This window comes from Vigna unguiculata, chromosome 3 (assembly GCF_037176805.1).
Source record: "Vigna unguiculata cultivar grain cowpea cultivar isolate G323 ecotype 2 chromosome 3, ASM3717680v1, whole genome shotgun sequence".
NCBI lineage: Eukaryota > Viridiplantae > Streptophyta > Magnoliopsida > Fabales > Fabaceae > Vigna > Vigna unguiculata.
The window spans coordinates 58,954,165-58,975,447 of NC_140794.1; the positions used below are offsets into that span (position 1 = coordinate 58,954,165).

The window sequence follows — 21,283 nt, forward strand, 5'->3', positions numbered from 1 at the left end:
TTCTCAAATTAGATTGTTTATAAGAGTTTCTACTCATTGCGAGTTTCTTTCGGATTTTTCAACAATGACGTCTTTTATATTTTTGTAATTTTTTTTATCTTTTTCGTATTTATTTTTAAGTTACATTTAGAACCATTTTAGAAATTACTACTATTTAAAAATGTTATATTTTCTCAAGCAATTAAAATAACTATATATTTTATAGTTATCATAGTAAAATATCTATTAGTTTTATTAATAATTAATTTTCCATAAATTAATCCCTTACAATAAAATAAATTCTCTAATCACACTTTTTTATTCAAAGAATTCAAATTTGAGATTTACTCAAAAGATCTTAGTCTAGTTTCACTGAAGAGTGTGTTATGTAAAGGTTGAGCTAATTGTTAATTTTAACTGAAAAATATATTTTAAAGTAGTTTACTTTAAGAACTTCAAATTCATAAATGACTTTAACTAGAATATAGTTTATTTGATTATTTTTCATTATTATCTATTATTCTTTTTTATTATTATTTTTAATGTATTTTAATATATTGTTGGATATTTATTATATTATTTTGAATATTTTTGTGTTACTTTCTAATTTTTGTATGTAAATTAAATTTAAAAAGAATTTTTTTTTGAAAATAAGTAAAAATAAAAAATAATTAATATTGATTAAATCAATCAGTTTAAATATAAAATAACTTATCAAAAATATAAAAAAAATGCAATTTAAAAAAAAACGAATAGAATTTTTTTATTAAAATGTAATTACTTTAAGAAATCTGAAACTATAATTATATAACAATATACTTTTTCTAGAACACAATTCTACTTATTGAGTGAATCTTATGTAATTCTACTTTTTTATGTCATTTTATATTAAATAACTAATTTATAATTAATTTTGTTAAATTGTAAATATGTCTCGGTGTCTTAAGAATATTTATTAAAATAATTAATAAACATTGAATTTATAATTAAATATAACATTAAATAAATTTTAACTTTAATAATTATTAATGTAATTTTATTTATTTAGAAGATAAAAATGTTACTTTATTAATTAATAGCCACTTTATTAATTAAAAGCTAACTTATCTACTAGTTAAAAATATTGGATAAATGATATATTGTTAAAGCCTTTTAATTTCATCACACTACCAGAAAAATAGAGTAAATGAAGAATTGTCAGATTTTGTTCAGGTGATTTTTACTTTAAATTATCTACTTCTTCTGAACCCAAAGTTAAAGCACAAGTCTTTTCACTCAAAAGGGCTTGAATACAAGTCTTTTTTTTTTTTCAGATAATTCGATAAAACATTTTTTTTTCTTCTAAGATTTTAAAACCTATTAAATATAACTAAAAGAGGTAAACAGTAAAAAATAAGTATAATGAAAACATATTTTATTATATGCAAAAATATACTAAAAACCAGTATAACTGCATGTTAAACAAATAACAGTAAAAAGTTACAAACTTTGTTCAGTAGTTTTTATGAAGTGTGTTTAAACTATTATTTTTATAATATACACGTGATTTGTAAGTAAAAAGTATTCAATCATGAAAGATTCTTCCCACAAAAATATACATCATTATCGATAATTGATGAGTGTGAAGATGAGGTTACTGTTTACTAAAATTTGATGAGTAAATTGACCAAAACAAAGTACTACTTTGTTGATGAGTTTGAGATGCCCCATCCATCCCTTTCTACCTTTAAAGCAGATCTCACATTTTTGGCTATTAATTGGGCAAATGCTAAATTGGGGCACTTCTGAACTGCATTTGCTTCCTTCCAAAAGATAAATCATTGTAATTTAGACTTCAAAACTTCCTAAGTATTATTTCCAATACCTCATCAATGACCATTTAACGTCAATTAATATCAAATTTAATTTAAAAAATACATTTTGTAAGATGAAATTTCTATCTATTTATAATTTAATATTATTTTTAGTTGATGTGAAGTTTTATAACATACATCTTTCACATTAAGGAATAGTGTGGGTTTAAATATATTTGGATGCTCAGATAATCGTTCAACAATAAGTAAAATAATAAACAAACAAACAACTAGTTTCATTAAAATATATTCTGACCAAAGTATTATGTTGAAAAGTGAATTTTAAATCTAATTTAATATTATAAAGTAAAGTTTATAGTGACTTTATATAGGATAATTAATTAACAATCTTAGTTTCTTAATCATTTTCTTAGTAATTATAATTAAGATTATAACTCATTAATAACATCAGTCATTATGATTAACTAAGTAAAGATGTATTTCAAAATATGTTAACATAACTCATAAGTGCTCCAAAATAGGAACTAAAAACTTAATACAATCTTTCAAAAAGTTAACGCATTCTCTAATTCATTCTTATACTATTTCTTCAGTGAATAACTCCACCTCCATTACTAGTATCCTCGTGATCTTCTAAAATCGGCTCCCGTATATACATAGTATATGATCATCGCAAGAATAAGAGAAACAAAAGATACAAAAGACAATGATGAGCTAAATATCAAAAAAATAATAATATATGATGTCCGTTAACTAAAGTCCAAACATAAAACTACATAAATTTCTAGATTCTAGACTCTAGATATAGATAATTGTACAAAATTTTAAATGTACAGAAAATAAATTTTTTCAGAATTAAAATTTGTAATTTTGTATAAAATTTATTTCTATCATTGTTTTTAACATATAGCACAATACAATAATAATTATAATTTGTAACAGGCAAATAAAATCATTTGGCAATATATAAACCAAATCTAGTATAAACAAAACATCACAATCCAGTGGCAACGCTACAGACAAAACATCTTTTTTTTAGAGTTTTTTCATCCCTTCATATTTTTCTCATTCCTATCTTACACATTTACACACACATACAACATTTTAATTAGCAACTCAAAATGCCACATTCTTCGTTATGACATCAAATTTAAGTATCTCATCCCTATTCTTACCCGCACAAAGAAGTAATACTTCAGTTATGTTTCCAAACAACTCATCAATCCATAATTTCACATAATCAAAAGTCTCAATCAACTTTACATCTCAAACTCATACCTTTTAGAATAATTTTTTATTTTTCTAATACTAAGGTAAGCATGCAACTATAGACCCCTATATTTAAATTCAACATTATGACTTTAAAATTTGAAAGAAATATAGCTCTCCTTATCTTATAGAATACACTTTCTCACTTTATCACTTTATCATTGTTCTTCCCCTACATGGCTCTACCATTTAAGATTGCTATATCTACACAACAAAAAACTTGATCAATAATCAAGGCACTGTTTTAGAATCAAAATGAGATGCAGTTTCACTTAGAAAACAGAGAAATTACATGAGAACTGCGTGTATACAAAACATATTGGTTCTACAAAGAAACTTTAACTTACCTTAATATCTTAAGATGAAATCGAATTATAGGGGAGAACCCTTCGGTCTAACTTGTTCTATGACATCCAATCTTCAAGAACAAGGAAGAAATTCAAATTTTTTAGGAAGAATGAAGAAGGATCGAAGAATCTAATTTATGGGAATTGAAATTGGAAGGATTTTCATAAACTGTTTATGAAATAACCTTGTCTACTCAACCTCATGGATTTGTGCTTCAAGTTTCCTTATAAAGAAGGTTTCCTCTTGAGGCTCAGCTTCATTTGTTGTGCTCAGCCAAAAGTCAAAATATGTTGTCCTGTCTTTTCTACTTCCATGGTTCAACTCCAGTACTATGGCTCAACTGCATACTTGATATTTTCTTTTATATTCACTGCAAACAACAAAATATCATTATAATTCATAAAACTTCAATTCTAAATACCTCATTTTGTATCTTAAGCTCAACGGGTTTGTTTTATGCATAAACATAACCATTTGATACATGATAAATGTCAATTTTAGATGAAAATTTTACTTATTCTTGAAACTTATCAATGATCCCTTAAAAGGGAACTTATTCAAAGCTAAGTTAGGATTGACCCATAGACCATGGGTCAAATTCGCCGCAGCTCTATTTATCAGAAGTGTTATAACGATCCTCACACTAACAAATTGTTCTCAAAAGTATAAATTTTGTAATAAAATTATAGGGAAAAAAATGTACATATATGATATAAAATAATTTGACCGGGTATCAAATGACAATCAGATATATATTAATTATGTTAATTTTTCTAATAACTACGTGAAAAGCCATGTTTTTGTTTCAATTAAGTTTCGATATTTGAAAAATTAACTCAATTAGATATTTTTCTCAACAAAAAAAAAATAACAATGTTAATAACATGTTTTCTATTAGATCTTGTGATGTGACATGTGTTAATGTCAATGTCACATGTCAATATTAGTTTCATTGTTTTGTACTCAATTTAATTTTTATATATGTCTCTTTGATTCAATTCAGTCTCATTTTTTTTCTCCAAAGTGAAACAATATTGTCCCTCTTCAAATTTAGACCAAATTAATTATTTGTATAGATGTTATAATAATATTTTTATTAATATTGACTTTTTAGCATATTACATTATTGTATAATTTTATTTTTATTTTTGTAATTATATAATAAAAATAGATTTTTTAAATTATTTTCATTTTAAATTTTAAGATATTTATTCGAACAAATATTTATTTTATATTTTATTTTATTTTAAATCTGAGATTACTTTGTTATTTATTGTATAAATATTATTATATTTATTAAATAAATTCAAGTTTCATTTGAAAAAAAAAGAGTAATATTTTAAACTAATATATTATTAATCCATGTTTTTTTAAAGATTAAAACTAATTAACTTAAATGGAACATGACAACATAATTAGAGTTGGTGTAAAAATAATTCAAGAAATATTTAATAAAAAAGTAAATTTTGATATAAATATCAATATAATATTTATACAAATAATAAATTTGATTGAATTAAAAGAGAGACAACATTGTTCCATTCTAAAAAAAATTGAGACTGAATTTAATCAGACATACATATTTGAACTAAATTAAGTACAAGACAATTAGGTTTGACACTGACACTAATATTGTTATCTTATGTCACACCATGGGATCTAACACTGAACAACCCAAAAATTTGTAAAAAAATAATAATAATAATAATTAAAAAATTAAAATATAAAAAAAAATTATGAATTAACACATTTCATGTTGTCATCTTTTTTAAATATTATTTTTTAGAAAAGAACTTAATTGAATTAATTTTTAAAATTTTGAGACTTAATTGAAATAAAAATAAAAAATTAATTAAAACAAAAAATTAAGTGGGACAAACTTAAAACTTCTCGACTAAACTTAAGACTAATCGACCTATCAAGCCTAAAATTATTTAACGTTATTAATATATAATTATATCTATAAATTTGAAAGACTGAAAATACAATTAATTCTATTTAGTATGTAAATAGGCATTTGGTTTTAATATAGTTAAATATCACTAAAAAATTGCTTATGGTTAATTTACATTGAATTCTGTTATCATAGATACACTGGTGTAATTAATAGAAATAAAGTTATGCATAAATAGTCCTTATTAAAAACCAAAGATTTGTACTACTACTACTTCAAAGGGGTGAAAACGCAGTACGAAAAGAAAAGAAAAAAATCGAAAAGTGAACCTTACTAAAAAAGTCAACGCACACCTATTTTATTTTGAAAATGCATAATTTAAAATATGAAATTCCAGAGTATTATTTAACGCAGGAAACAGAGGCCAGCATGACGTGAAATGGGCCAAGCCCATCTGGATCTCGAAATAGTAAAGAAACAACTATTTCAAGAGAATGAAGGATGAAAAAGAAATCAAAATCTGTTTTAAAATTATCTTTCTTTCGATGTACTCAGACGAAAAATCTTGTGTTTTTTATTTGAATGGTTTTAACTAGACTTTAGACTCCATCTCAATAGAAAAGCAACCATGGACTTTATCATCTTTGAGGTTTTTGTTGTATAAATTCTTTTCTGGAAATTTGGTTTTGGCAATAATTGATGTGAAATTGGATGGTCCGAAAATTAATAAATGAAATATAAGAGAGAGAAAAATAAATTCTGATATTGTGTACACGGATAACCATTTTATAATGTTTAAATTTCTTTCTTTATTTTCAATTTAGGCTGATTCAGCTGGTCATTAAAGTTTTTGAGCCCAAACGAATTTTTTCTTGGGTTGACCCGACCCTTTCAATTTAGTCCATTGAAACCAATTGGTATGACTGTCCCATTAGTTTATGTAATAAAAGGCTGATATATATTTATTTTATCAGTTATATTATGTATTTTAATACAAATATGTTTTTCTCTTTTCTTTATATTTTAGGTTAATTGATTTCTTGTATAAAATATTTTTTTTTCTAAGCATTCAACCATGAATATTAAGAATGTTAGAATTGAATGTTTACCATTAAGTTAAAAATTATAATCATTAATCATGCTACAATTTTCTCTTATTTAAGAGTGTAAATGTACCAGTCCAGTGCCACAATTTAATTGTGACCCAACTCCATTAATTAGAATAATACTCTCCATTGTCCTCTATCACAGAATAATTAATGTCATATGTAATAAAGAAAAACTTCTTGAACCTAATTGTAAAAACTTTGAAACAAATAATTATAAGATTTTTCAAGAAAGTTTAACTGAGACAATTAAATATGTATAAAATAATTTTAAATTTACTCACATGTATTCCATTTATATTTATGCCGATTGAAAATTATATTTATAAAAAATGGAAGATTTTTACAGCAATTTGTAGGGCTATAGCATAACAAAGTCCTTTGAAAAGGAGGTTGTACATTAGACAAGTTATTTTTCCCGTTGCACTCATAATGTTGACTTTTATCTCTTGAGATAACCAATGCGTAAAATGCAAGCATTTAAAATCACAAAAACAATAGAATAAAAAGTGCAAAAGTGAATGTTTAAAGCAAGAGAATGCACATTCTAATTATGCATATTTTTTCTTTATTTTATTTAATGGAAATTTCTTCAAGCTTCTTTTTTCATGCCTTGATCGAATTTCTATGGTACTATTGATGACTATTCAAGTCTAATTAAGATAAAAAAAAAAAAAAAGAAGAAGCACATTTATACTTCTACAAAATACAAATAAGAAAATATACTTGTTCAAATAGTACGTAATTAAGAAGAAAGAAGACAATTTCATTATTCTACTACAAAATACAATGTTCAAATAATAAACAATTAAAAAGAAAATTTCAGTATTTTACTCTTAAAATTAATGGAATCTTGTCACTAACACTTCATCTTATTTTATCCTCTTAATCATGATTTTGTGACTAGATGATTTTCATCTTTCTAGTACTAGACAAATTGCAATGTTGGATTATATGGACCATTATTAACATGTCTTCTCTCTTTTCATAACAATAATTTTCTTAAAGTTTTACGATGTTTTCTATCTCAAACATGATATTTTTCTTGTTTCAAATATATTTAGCATTTTCACAAAGACATATCACTTTACATATAATTTTATATTATTGGGTTAAATATTTTTTGATCCCTCAAGTTTTAGTGAAATTTGAAATTAGTCTCTCTTCAAATTTTTTGACCAATTTAGTCCTTCATCTTTACAAATGCATAAATTTAGTCTTTTAACCAAATTTTGTTAAGTTTATCTAACGTGTTTCAAACGTATTTCATGATAGTTTTTGAATTGTTTATATCATTTGACACATTTTAGCTTCAATGTTAACTCAAATATTATCATAAAATGTGTTTAAAATGTCAAATAAACTTAACAAAATTTGGTAAGAATGACTAAGTCCACACATTTTTAAAGATGAATGACTAAATTGGTATAAAGTTTCGAAGAGTGACTAATTCCAAAATTTACTAAAACTTGAGGGACAAAAACATATTTAACTCTGTATTATTTATGTATTTTATTCAGCCAATAATATTTTCACAATGGCTCGATAATTGAAGTGAAAAAAAAATAATCACAGTATTGATGATAATTACAGTAATGATGATAGTCAAGCTCTACCTCTTCATAAATCGATATAATATGAGACCTACAAACAAAACAAAGTAAAAACCTAATTGTGACAGAAATTCTCATCAATAACTTTTTTAACATTATGCTATTGTTCAAAGTTTATGTTAATCTCTATTTTAGTACTTAATCTTACACTTTTATTTCCTTACTTTACTCCAATTTTCTATACAACAAAAATTATAAATTATAATTTTTTTCTTTTTTAACACTCCTAAAAAATAATAAAATATAAATATATAAAATATTAAAACAAATTCAATTTTTAAATAACATTAAATATTTTCATCCCCTTAAGACCATAAAAATTTAATATACAAAATGAAAACAAAAATAATTTCTACACTTTGATTACATATTTATCATTTATAATCAAAACACAAGAAATAATTTTAAAAAATCGTACATAATATGCACCACTTTTATTTAAAAAATAATAATAGAAAAGTCGTGCCACCAATGTTACTTTAGCATAACTTAGCATAAGTCGTCCTTTTACTTCCCACAATTCAATTCAAGAGACTCATTATTCATATGTATAACTTCAATGGTTTTACAATTAAATTTGACTAAAAAAATACTAAACAAAAATTGTGTTTTACTAACTACGACTGTACAATTTCAAAATTTCAAGTTGAAGTCTCATTTATAAAATCCTAAAAGGGTTAAATATGTTTTTGGTTTCTCAAGTTTTAATGAAATTTGGAATTAGTCCCTCTTCAAAAATTTTGACCAATGTAATCCTTTATCTTTAAAAATACATGAATTTAGTCCATTTAACAAAATTTTATTAAGTTTATATGATATTTCAAGCGCATTTCATGATAGTATTTGAATTTTTTATACTGTTTGACATATATTCGCTTCAATGTTAACTCAAATATTATAATAAAATGCATTTAAAATGTCAAATAAACTTAACAAAATTTGGTAAGAAAGACTAAATCTACGCATCTCTAAAGATGAATTACTAAATTGATATAAAGTTTCAAAAATAAATTAATTCCAAAATTTACTAAAATTTGAGGAACAAAAACATATTTAACCCTTTTAAAAAAAATACTTATTCGTAAGAAATCTACTTGTGACTCGTTAATGTAAAATGTTTAAAACTGTTTGTTCAAATATTTTTTAAAAAGTTGCACAACATTGTTAAATTTTTCCACAATCATGTCTCAACAATTCAAATTAACGAAATAAAAAAAAAAAAAACTACCTAGAACTTCATACCACCAATAATTTGTTTCGTGCTATTTTTTAGCTAAATTATTCTCATGATTCTTTCCTTTCGTTTGTACAATTTACTTTTTCAAAATGGCAATCACCACTTTTGCAAAAAAATTTAAAAAGATGTTTCTTATTTTAATTTTTAAGTGAATCAGAGTCTAAATATCAATCCCTTTTTGAATAAGATCATATCTATGAGTTTGTTTTATTCAATAAAATTTAACATTTCTTTATGATTAATGCAAACACCAACATCGCATGGGTTATTTGTTTATATATCCACTTGCTAGAGCCTTGTCAAATATAACTATTAATGCTTAAAAGTTTATAAACAAAACAAGGTTAGTGTATTTTAAGATTACTTTTACCCCTTAAATTTAAGTTTGTTTATGATTTTTTTTTAATGATAGTTGAGAGAGTCAAACTTCTTGAAATGACATATATCTAATTCATTTTAACAAAATTAATTTATAATGTAAAGTTTTATTGATATATTATAAAATAGCCAAAATCTGTATATGAATAACACAATATAACAAATTGATTAGAAAAAAGTGACAATTTTTAATATTTTAAAAGAAATAATACAGATAGCACGTGCCAATAAACACACGCCCTTCATCTATGGATATCACCAAGAGCACTAAAAATGCATGCAAATTCAGACCCACCACCAAAAGGTAAAAAGAAAAAAAAAAACACAAAAAACAAAAGTTCACACTTTAAGCATTTTTGTTAGCAAAAACTGTCAAAATATCAAAATATTATGTATTTGCTACCTTAGGACAATTGACTGTAATTTGTAACCACCAACACAATATTCGTACAGAAAATTATTTATTCACGATCAACTTCCATTTAATATTGAATATTATATTTAAAGCTTGATAACTTTTTTAAATATAAAATATTATATATAAATGATAATAGAGACATTTAATATAAAATAATATTAATAATACATTTAGTTATATAAAATATAAGAATGTGAAAATATCATTATTCATATAAAAAATAATACTTTGACACAAAATTTTAGATTACAACTAAATTATAACAATATAATATACAAAAATGTATTGATATTTTGACATTTTTTATCTATTTTATATATCTATTTAGCAATAAAATATATTATTATTTTATTCTAAAATTTTATTTAATTTTTTATTATCAAAAAGAGGTCTTAAGTAACTTTTTGAAAAAACTAATAACTTTTGAAAAAAAAAAACTTTTTTAATATAAATTCATGATTAAGTCTACAGGAAAATGTCACATTAACAACTAACATAAGTGACTAAAATTTGTTAATCACTATAGTGATCCATTTAAATACCAATTTAAAATAAAAAAGTATTAGTTATTGAAATAATAACTATTATGAATAAAAAGTTATAATTGGTTGTTAAATTTGTTACTCATCAATTAGCAACTAATTAAGAAACAAATTCTTTTGGTAGCTAATATTTAGTGATCAATTTCCTTTGATAGCCAAATTTTACAACCCAATTTAGAGATAAATTATAATTTTTTATTCATAATAGTGACTAGTAACTAATAATTTTTTATTTTGTAAATTGGTATCTAAATTGATCATGACTAACAACTTTTTTATCATTAAAATTTATTATTAAAGAGAAATTTTATTGTAGTGTAATAAATTAAATGAAATTATCATATAACTAATTGTATATTTTAAATGAGATTATTTTTGTAATTATATTATAGTCCACAAAGTTTTCATATTGAGAAAACATAAATTTGTTTTTTTATGTTATAGATCAAATTTAAAGATTATGGTTATTGTTAGGATTGAATGCTTGAGTAGATAAAAATAATATGTTTTGAAAAGTTTTACATTGTCTAGGATAACGTGACTATACGATGGGTTATAAGTCCATGATGTTTCTTGTCCTAAGTCAAAGACACTTTGAGTTAGTGTTTGACTTTTTCTTATTCTTTTGAATTAGAGTGTTTTCTGTGTTCTACAAATTTGCACATATTAATTATTCTATGCAGTTGTGATTTTTCTTCGTATATGGACTTCCATGTTATATTATTGTGGCTTATTTATTTGTTAATAGGACAATTTTTTAGGGTAAAAATAATAATGTTTTTAATTAATTATGCATTTTTTTTCCAACCATTATCATGGGATTAGAAAATCAGTTTTTTTATAATGGTATGACCAGATACAATTTAGTTTTATTTTTTTATATTAGAGATTTCAAATATCTATATTTAGAATTGTTAATTTTTTTATTATGAGTTTGGTTTGTCCCTTATATTTTTTGTATGTTTTTTATTATTAATAAATATTTGTATATGATTATTGTGCTTTAAGAAAGTAATAATAACCTGAATCTATAAAAGAAAAAAAAAAAACAATTTTGTTTTCCTATTATATGAATGTTATGCCAAGGAGACCAATATAAACCTTAGGGGTAGCAATTAGGGTCTGACCTGTCGGACCGGTCCACAGGCCCCGCAGAAAAAACGCAGAGCAGGCTAGGATAGTGAGCCTGCAGGCCCGCATAAAATTAAAAAAAAAAACTTGCACTTGTGTATATTAATTACTTCTTTTATAGACTCTTGCATTAACGTTTCAAACATTGAAAATTTTATCATCAAAATTTAAAAAATTTAAAAAAAGCAGGTCAATCCACGGATCAAGTGGTATGCGGGACCGGCCAATGTTTTCGACCCGCATAAAGTATGCGGGACAGGTTGGGGCGGGCCGCATTGCCACCCCTACTAAAGCCATAGCAACCTCAAAAAATACCTTCGATAAAAATGGGTGCACGTGCATTTATTTTCTTCGAGAGAAATGATACTTTGACAATTTTTTTCTATAAACTTTGACAAATTGATAAAAAAAAGTCTAAAATTTTATTATTTTACTTTTGTAACTTCTATAAAAAATAAAAAAATAATTTATTTAATAACTTTGTCAATTTTTTTAACAAAATATTTGTAAAAAAGAAAATTCTCAAATGATATTTTCTTTTCTTCAAACGTGGATTCCACTTTTTCGAACCACCAATTATTGAAATACATGAAAGATTGACCACGGATTGTGTTTGGGAAACGTTGGGGATTAATATTGTTTTTCCCAACACTTCACCTTTATTAGAAAGTGTGAACTTTCGGTTTCTTATCTTGCAAACAAAAAGCCAAACATATGTAAGTTCACATTGTCCTTCAAGAACCTGAACTAGTTAAACATCTTTCTTTGTCTCTTAACAGTTATATATGATCAAAATTGATAAGAAAAAAGTAGAGTACATCTAATGCTTCACAAAAAAAAATATATATATATATATATATATATATATATATATATATATATATATTTTCATGTGCTTTTCATACAAATTAATATGATCTTTACAAAATAATCTTTAACTTTTTTTGTAAATTAGTAGCTAAAGTTTATATAACTTAAACAAATTAACACTATGGAATAAGTTCTGCCTCATAAGCATGGTTATGCTTTTTGGCGTAAAATAATTTCTTGTGTACAACTAGACGTACCTTGTCTATTTACCGAGGATAATCGTAGGCCAGGGTACTAGGCTAAATTATTGAAAGCTTTTAAAAGATTGTGTTAGATTTCTCAACTATTACTTAATAGTATAAGTACTATTACATAGAGTAAAGATTATCATAGATTGAACCTCATGCACGACCTTGGCATAAAAAAATAGTATGAAAAATTTATTCGAAAAACTTTCACTCATGTTGACGTAAAAGAAGAGAATAATTAAAGTAAAAGCTTGGAAATGTTAGGTTTGTGTTTAACAACTTATTTTATCTTATTTAATAATTCAAATTATTGAATAATAATTCTGAATCACTACACATTCAACCAATGTCTGATGACATTTATTTAATTTTTTAAATTTAAGATAAAATAAATAACGATACATAATCACATGTTACATAACAGTTGATAGAGACTGGAGAAAGGTGATGGTGTAAAATCACTAAATAATTTATTATAATGGGATCAATTTAAATTTCGCTATTTTATATGAAATGATGAAACGATGAAACTAACCTATTCATTTTAAATAATTAAAATAATTATTTTTTAAAATTAAGACATCAAGGTAAAACTTAAAAGTTTTGGTGAAAAATCAAAAATAGATTATGGTCTTTAAAAAACTATTAATTCTTAATTGTTTGGTTAAAGAGGACGCGTATGGATAGTGCAACTTTTGCATACTCATTTTGTTTGCTTCTTAACAAAATGCCTTTTTTGAATTTTGATTAGTACAAGATGTGTCCCAAATCATAAACTATACTGAATATGAATCAAATTGAATCTGAAGTTGAAAAACTTGACTACTTTTAAAAATGCACCAAATTAACAAATAAAAAATTTACAAGTTAACCCAATTGGACTTACATTCATTTCATATATGGTATACAAGTAATAATAGTTCCTAACAAACACTTTTGTCCATAATAAGATCAGAAACAAAGTTTCATTTAACATACATTCTGTATTTTAAGTTTACTTAAATTTACTTAAACATAAAAACATTTAGTACGCTTTGCCATATAAGTCCCACTGAAGATTGATCGAATAATTTGAATTCTAAAAGTAGATTAAATTTGTTTATTTACTTAAGATTAAATTTATATATTTGAACTTAGCATGAAGCGCTTTATATTAACTAAAACTACTAAAGATTTTATTTTTGTATTCAAATCTCACATTGGACAAATCAAGATTAAGAAAGTTTAGAACTTAGAAATAGAAATACACGAACTTAGTAAGTAAATTAGGTTTTAGAAAGAAGGATGTTGAAGTTGAGTGAAGTATGGAGTTTGAAGAGCTTCTTGAAGCTTCTCATCATCATACCATGAATCACGACAAGTCTCCAAGTTGACAAAGTAGTTCACTATGGAAGATACGGTCAACTCTTTTCTCCACTCTTCCAACTTTGGAAATCCAACATTTTCTCCATATTTGTCACAATACTGCAAAAACAAGTTTATCTGTTATATGTATGTCACTAACATTTGCATGCTGTAGCAGATACCAAAACCAAAATGAAACTTTAACCTCAAAGTCTTCAATTTCATGGGTGTGGCGTTTAGGAATACCAGCAGTCTCTTTTGAATGATAAAATTCTTCGATTGATTTCATCATTTCCTGATATGATGGCAAAACCTTTTTCCCAGAAAGTAGTTGAGCTATCCATTTTCCTTGAGACTCAAAGAAAGGAAGCCCTAGGATCTGCACCACTTATATATCAACCATATTACTAAAAAATATGAGCTTTATCTATTCATATTAGAGATATAATTGAAGGTAATTTAATTACCCTTCTGGGGATGCCTACGAGAGAAAGCGAAGGAGCAAGTGATGGAGGGAAAGTGTGTTCATACAAAGGACCCACTCTGTTATCATCCACAACAACCATTCCCTTTGTGTCCAGAAAAGGGAAGGAATACTCGTACCTATCCACAATCCATTCAAATTTTATGATTATTAAGTGATTATTTATCAAAGTTTAAGTAACGTGAAAAAGAAGAAAAAAGAAGTAGAAAACTATTATATAAATAAAGAGTTAATTTGAGGGAATCGTCATTAGTTCAATAAATATATGGAGAAACTTGAATAATTGTGTCATGAGATGATTTCTAATTTTGTTGAAAAGAATTGTATAAAAATATTGCAAGTTCTTTAAATAAATTGTGTGAGAAAATTTGTAATTTTTATTACTTTTTAATAAAAAAATTACATGTTAAATAATAATATTATATTAGATGTAATATTTGAAGTATCAAATTAGTTAAATTTCTTATGTGCTTTTTTTATGGGTTGAAGAAATTATTTTTTAATTCACCATTTTCAACAAAAATCTGTGGATTATCAGATTTATAAAAGGAAAAATAATTTGTGACATCAAAAAGGTGTATCAATACTTATATAATTTAAAGAGATAATAAAAATGTTAGATTTATAGGTGATAAAAAAATAAAAAGAAAAATAAAAATATAATAGATATAGACAAAAGATGAATCATTTATCCTAAGGAGAATAATATCCTAAGTGATTTTTCATTTTTCCTTATCTTAATAAACTAACTTTCAAATGACCAAATTGTTTTTAAGTTGACCTTTTGAATTTTCTTACTTTATGAATGAGAGACATTAAGAGTAAATGTGAGATCTTGTAAGCTTAATTTTAGGATGATATGAGATGTTACCCGGTGCAGTACAAAATAGTGTCTGCGATAATGCAGGAACCGTCGGTGAAAGTGACACTCCCATCCTCTCGAAGGTTGTCGATCTACACAATGTACCACGTTTATCATGATGACAAAAATAGCAGTGGATCTATTTCATGGGACAAGAACTTCAAGATCAGGAAGTGATACCTGTGGACGAAGGTGAAAGTTCTCGTATTTGGATATAACTTTGGATAAACCCTCATAAATGTCAAGTGATTTCGAACTCAGGTGCAGTTCCTTCACTACTTTCACAAGTTCCAGTGATATTTCTTGTCCACTAAAAGAATTTCCAACCACCACCACTATCTATATAAAAAAGAAAAAATCAGTTAATTATTTATTTAATGTAAAAAGAAGCATAATCTAAAGTATTTCCCACGAAGAAAATATAAGTTTAATGGTGATGGTATCTGTTCATGTACCTCCCCACGGAAGGGCTCTGGGGACCTGTAAATGTGACTGTGCATTTGTTTTCTTCTCCATTTCTCCATTCCTGAGTATCAACAACAGGAATTTCATTTGCATGAAATATATATATGGATTTGAATGAGACGCAAATTAATAAAGATTGGATCCACGTACGTACCTTGAATGCAGGGCAATCTAGGCTTAGAGTAATGGCCAGTGGCCACAACCACAGCGTCAAAAACCTGTTCAACTTCCTCGTTACTCTTCTTCTCTTTGCTTCTAACAACCCATTTCAAATCCTCACAAGAGACACCATAGTTTAAGGGTCCCACATAAAGTACCTTTGTGTTGAACTTGATAATCTCTGTCACCTTAAACCATTCACAGAAGTCCTTGAGGTAGAGAAGGTACTCTCTATGGCTGGGAAACCTCCTAGGGTCTCTACCTTTCTTCACTGAGAAAGGGAAATCAGTGAAGCCCATGACCTCTCTGGGGGACATGAGCCTTAAAGATTGGTAGATGCTGCTATGCACCTTCAGCCAAGGGTTTCTTCCCAAAGGGTCATCCTCTTGTTCTACATTTGGGTCATATAGCCATTGCCCTCCAATGTCATGGTTCTGCTCCAACACCACCACCTCGTGACCTTCCCTTCTCAGCTCCCTCGCCACCACTATCCCCGACGGTCCTGCTCCAATCACGCACACATTCTTGCATTCCTTTCTTTCCGAAACCATGGTCTCAATGTGTGAGTCACTGTGTCAATATGGAAACATGTGATGAGGGATTTATAATGCAATTTTCTCACCAAGGAGAATAATCACGTGTGACATATGGGGAAACTTTTAGATCTAGTTTATTGGAAAAAGAGAAACAAACTTTTGTTTCTGGGTTATTCAATTTCTCCTTTTTTATTTTTTTCCCTCCTCTCTTCCACTTTTTCAGATTCTTGATATTTAAAAGGAAAATAATTTTTTAATAATTAAATTTTGATAATTTTTTTTATAAAGATAACATTTTCTAAGAAATTTTCTATTTTTTTATTTTTTTATATTTTAAAATCATTTAAAAATCTTATGTTATAAGAAAAAATTGTTAAAGTATTTAAATATCAATGTGCTATTTAAAATCATTCAGCTTAATGTTGCAGTGTTGTCGTGTTGGAATGGCGCTTTTAAGATAAATATCTCAATAATTGAGGATCTACTCTATTATTGGTAATTTTTAAATGTTGCTAGTGCAATACACTTTTTGAATATAACAGATACGATCATCTTTCTTTCTTGGGTTTTCTCAAAATGTGGCTAAATTTTATAAAAACTTTAGCAAAATAAATTATATTTTAAAAGATGACTTCTAATAGTTATAAAAGTTATGTTTCTAAAACAAGGATTTTTTTTTTTCTACTTTGTAAACTAAAAAATAGTGTATTTTTTGTTTTTATTTAAATGAAATCGACTGTTGAAATCACCATTTCTTTTCAAGAAGAATGAAGTTGTGTCTTGAAACATAACCTTGCTATTATTTAAAAATAAATAAAAGTTCTTAATCGTACCCATGATCTTCTGAAAATCTAAACATGTTTATATTGTATTTAAAATGAGTCCAGATTGCCTCTTTCTTGTGAACGTGTTCCATATCTGTATATATAAAAAGTTGAGTGAGTGAACTTTTTGCGTGATGGTTACAAAAATTACTATAAAAAGTATTAAACAAATAAATGGAGAGGAGAACGCCGCGGAATAGGATTAGTGAATTTTATTATTAGAACCAATAATGAAAGTAGCTACTTTAACATTAGGATTTTATATTTTGATATTTCCTATACATATCAATGACCTTTTTTTTAACAATTATATCAATCATCTTTTGTTGTATATAAGGAGGTTTAGTTAATTTTGTTATCTTTACCTTTGGAAAGAATATAACAAATTTGAATAGCTCTTAATCTAAATTGTTTTTTTTTTTAATATTATCAATGTATTGAATTTGTTTATTTTGATACATCATTAATTATTATTCAACATAAAACTTACTTTAATATTAAAATTAGAATCCCTATTATTTATTGTTCTTCTTCTTTCTCCCACCGCATAAACCATTTTGCAAGATGTTAATGAACAATCACAAAATGAGGACTAAAACCAAAATGATATTCAAGAGGGTGATCGATACTCTTTTCCTTATTATGCAGATTATTAGATAGTTTTTTAACTACATGACTTAACCTAGGACTAAAATTAGCTGCTTTTTAGTTGCAGTATTTGAAAACATTATGAATTTCATTTTATATGACATCTTTATTTTATATTTGTAGCTTAATGTGTACTTGATGTGATGATATGAATGTTTATGAACCTTTGTAAAATTGTGTTCCTATATTTGAAGGCGCAATTAAGTTATTATTTGAGTGATTACTATAAATATTATTGTTTGTTATGTAATATGATTGTCATCGATCAATGTTTGGAAAAATATAACAAATTGACTAGACTTGTTAAAATGGATCAAAACTTGTGGGCTAACCCGGCCCACCACGGGTTTGGATCGAGTTGGGTTGAAATTTTTTCACAAATTTTAGTACGGGTTCATTTTTAACCCGACTTATCAAGAATCCGACTCACTCAGGTTGAATCTGTGGCGAGCCGGGTTGGCTCACCAACCCACCCATAGATAAAAGGTTACACATTTTTTTTGTATTTGAGTTGGGTTAGGCTGTTTTTTATAGCCAACATATTGGGTTGACAAATGCAAACATAATATTTGTGTGATTTTTATTTACATTTGAGATTGAACATTATTTTGGATTGTATTTTGATTGTGTTGAATTTTATTTAGATTTTAATCATAATTAAAATTTAGTTTTTTTGGGACTAAAGAAAAAAAATTGTATATTTTTTTAATTAAGTGAGTCAGTGACCCAACCTGTTTAACCCACCAACCTGTGGTGGACTAGGTCAGGTTCAAATTTTTATGGGTCGCTAACAATAGAGTCAGGTTGGGTTGCTTCACTAAGTGGCTAATCCATGGTGGGTTGGACTGGGTCGAGCCAGGTGGACCGTTTTGACAAATCTAAAACTAACTATAGATATTTACAAGTAATTATTATTTTGTGATGATGAGATAAAAAATGGTGATTTTTTAAAATATTTAATAATGTTCCAAAGATTCGGGTAACATGTATGGACTTTTAAAATTTTTTGTTTTTTTTTATATTTATTGTTATCTACGAAAATTTGTGTATGTTAATTACCTACGAACTATTTTGTAGATAAGTTACCTACACAAGTTTTCATAGATAACTTGCCTACGAAATATTTTGTAAATAATTTACCTACAAAATTTTTCATAGGTAATTTATCTACAAAATATTTCGTAGGTAACTCGAATATTGAATGATAAACTTTTTGACGAAGTAGATATTATGGTCGTTCCAATTTCGTAAATAATAGTAGTAGGTAAGTTATCTATGAAACACATTTTTGTAGATAAAGTTACATACCGGTGTATTGCGTACGAAATTCACTTTATATGTAATTCGTAGATAAATTCAAATTACCTACGAAAAATGTTTATTACCGATAAAATATTGGCGTAGATAATAATCATATTTCTTATAGTAAAATTGTTTATCGACATCATAAAATAGTGACACACAAAACACGAGCTATAAATAAAAAACATCAGCATAACATTGTAAATATGAAAAGCTTTTTAACAACAATTGTTTACATAATCGAGTAGAAAATGTACGCATACGATAATGGTTCTCCTATAAATAGTCATTAAAAATTAACAAGTTACACTTTTGACGACGATTCTAAACTAAACGATCATCACACAGTACATTTTTTTTTTTGTTGATTTTTAACAACATTTTATAAAACATCCGTCAGCATTATTTATGTTATGAAAAAAAATTGTTGATTTTTAACAACAGTTCTGGACCAAACTGTTATGGTTTTACACTTTTAACAACGATTTTAATCATCATTGTTTTGTTAAATTCTTAATAACGTTAGATCTATTATAGTTCGAAAATTATCGTCGGAGGTATTTTATCCGTCAATTTTTTTTTTATTGACATTAATTTTTTAAAAAGTTTGTCAATTGACAATAAAGATTTTATCAATCTTGATTTTTCTTTTTTTATTGACATAAATGAATATAAGTTGGTAGAGTTATTTTTCTTTTTGTTACTTTCAATAGAAGTTAGCTAAAAATACTCTTAACTGACATTGAAAAAAATACTAATAATATCCAAAAGCTTTTCTCTACTCAAAGTTAGACATTATAAACAATTTTGGTAAAAAAAATAGCATTGATGACGTGAATTGAATAATAATATTTAGAAAACATTAATTTCAGAAGAATCCAATGAACATCAAGTGAAAAAAACATCTTATTTACATCGATGAAGAATCTTTATAAAAATTTGGCAATAATTAATTTTAGCTTTATTTATTATTTATAACTTATATGTTAATAATTTTATAAACGAATAGAAAGACTTATAGACCAAAAATTATTCGTATTGGTTAGTAGAAGAGAGTTGTGGACAAGAATGAGGCTCATAAAAACAAACACATATGATGTTATATAGTTTTTTTCTTCCTTCTATAACATATATTTAGGTCTAGAATTTAGAATAATGTTTTAAATTACATAATTTAAATATATTTTAAATGTATTATAATAAGAACACGTCTATCATTTTGCATATTAATTATGTTAGGTGATGAAGGAAAATATGGAGGTGAGGTAGAAAAAACCCTATAATCATATCACAAACCTAAAAGCAAATCGTGGACTAATTAGTCTCAAAGAAGATGGAACGGAAGGTCATTTCTTTCTGAACCTCATGCTTTTCACGTGCACCCCCATTGGAATAGTTGTTCAAATTTTAAAAACTGTATTTTGAGAAATTACTCCGCTGCATTAGATTAACTTATATGTATTTAACAAAAAATTAGTAAAAACACGTGTATTAACTTCCTTTTTTTATGATAGCAAAAAAATAATAAAATTATAACTTTAAAAATAAACATAAATGATTTTTACAATTTTATTTTAGATAATTGTTATTATTTTATAGGTAGTTCTTTTTTTTGTTATAGATAATTATTAGTTTTAAAAAAAGATTAAGTTTAAAAGAAAAGTCAAATAAAAATTAAAATTGATGATATAAATATTTTAATTTAAAAATAATTATTTATAGGTTAAAATAGTTTTTTGGTCCCAATTTTCGTCAATTTTTTTCAAATAAGTCCTAATTTTGGTTTTGTGTTCAAATAGGTCCCAATTTTCGTCAATTTTATTCAATTGGGTCCTTTTTTGCTAACACCACTTCGTGATTTTTTTTTATTTT

General features: G+C 25.7%; 1 protein-coding gene across 1 annotated transcript; it reads right to left on the reverse strand.

Moving 5' to 3' along the window:
* Positions 1 to 13,934: 13,934 nt before the first annotated feature.
* LOC114176902 (flavin-containing monooxygenase FMO GS-OX-like 8) lies at positions 13,935 to 16,735 on the reverse strand. The gene is made up of 7 exons (XM_028062097.2): positions 16,097 to 16,735; positions 15,933 to 16,003; positions 15,658 to 15,816; positions 15,487 to 15,569; positions 14,599 to 14,734; positions 14,337 to 14,510; positions 13,935 to 14,251 (listed from the first exon to the last, which is right to left on the reverse strand). Exons 1-7 carry the CDS (start codon positions 16,650 to 16,652, stop codon positions 14,060 to 14,062), a joined length of 1,371 nt encoding a protein of 456 aa, XP_027917898.2. The 5' UTR covers positions 16,653 to 16,735; the 3' UTR covers positions 13,935 to 14,059.
* Between the last annotated feature and the right edge of the window lie 4,548 nt (positions 16,736 to 21,283).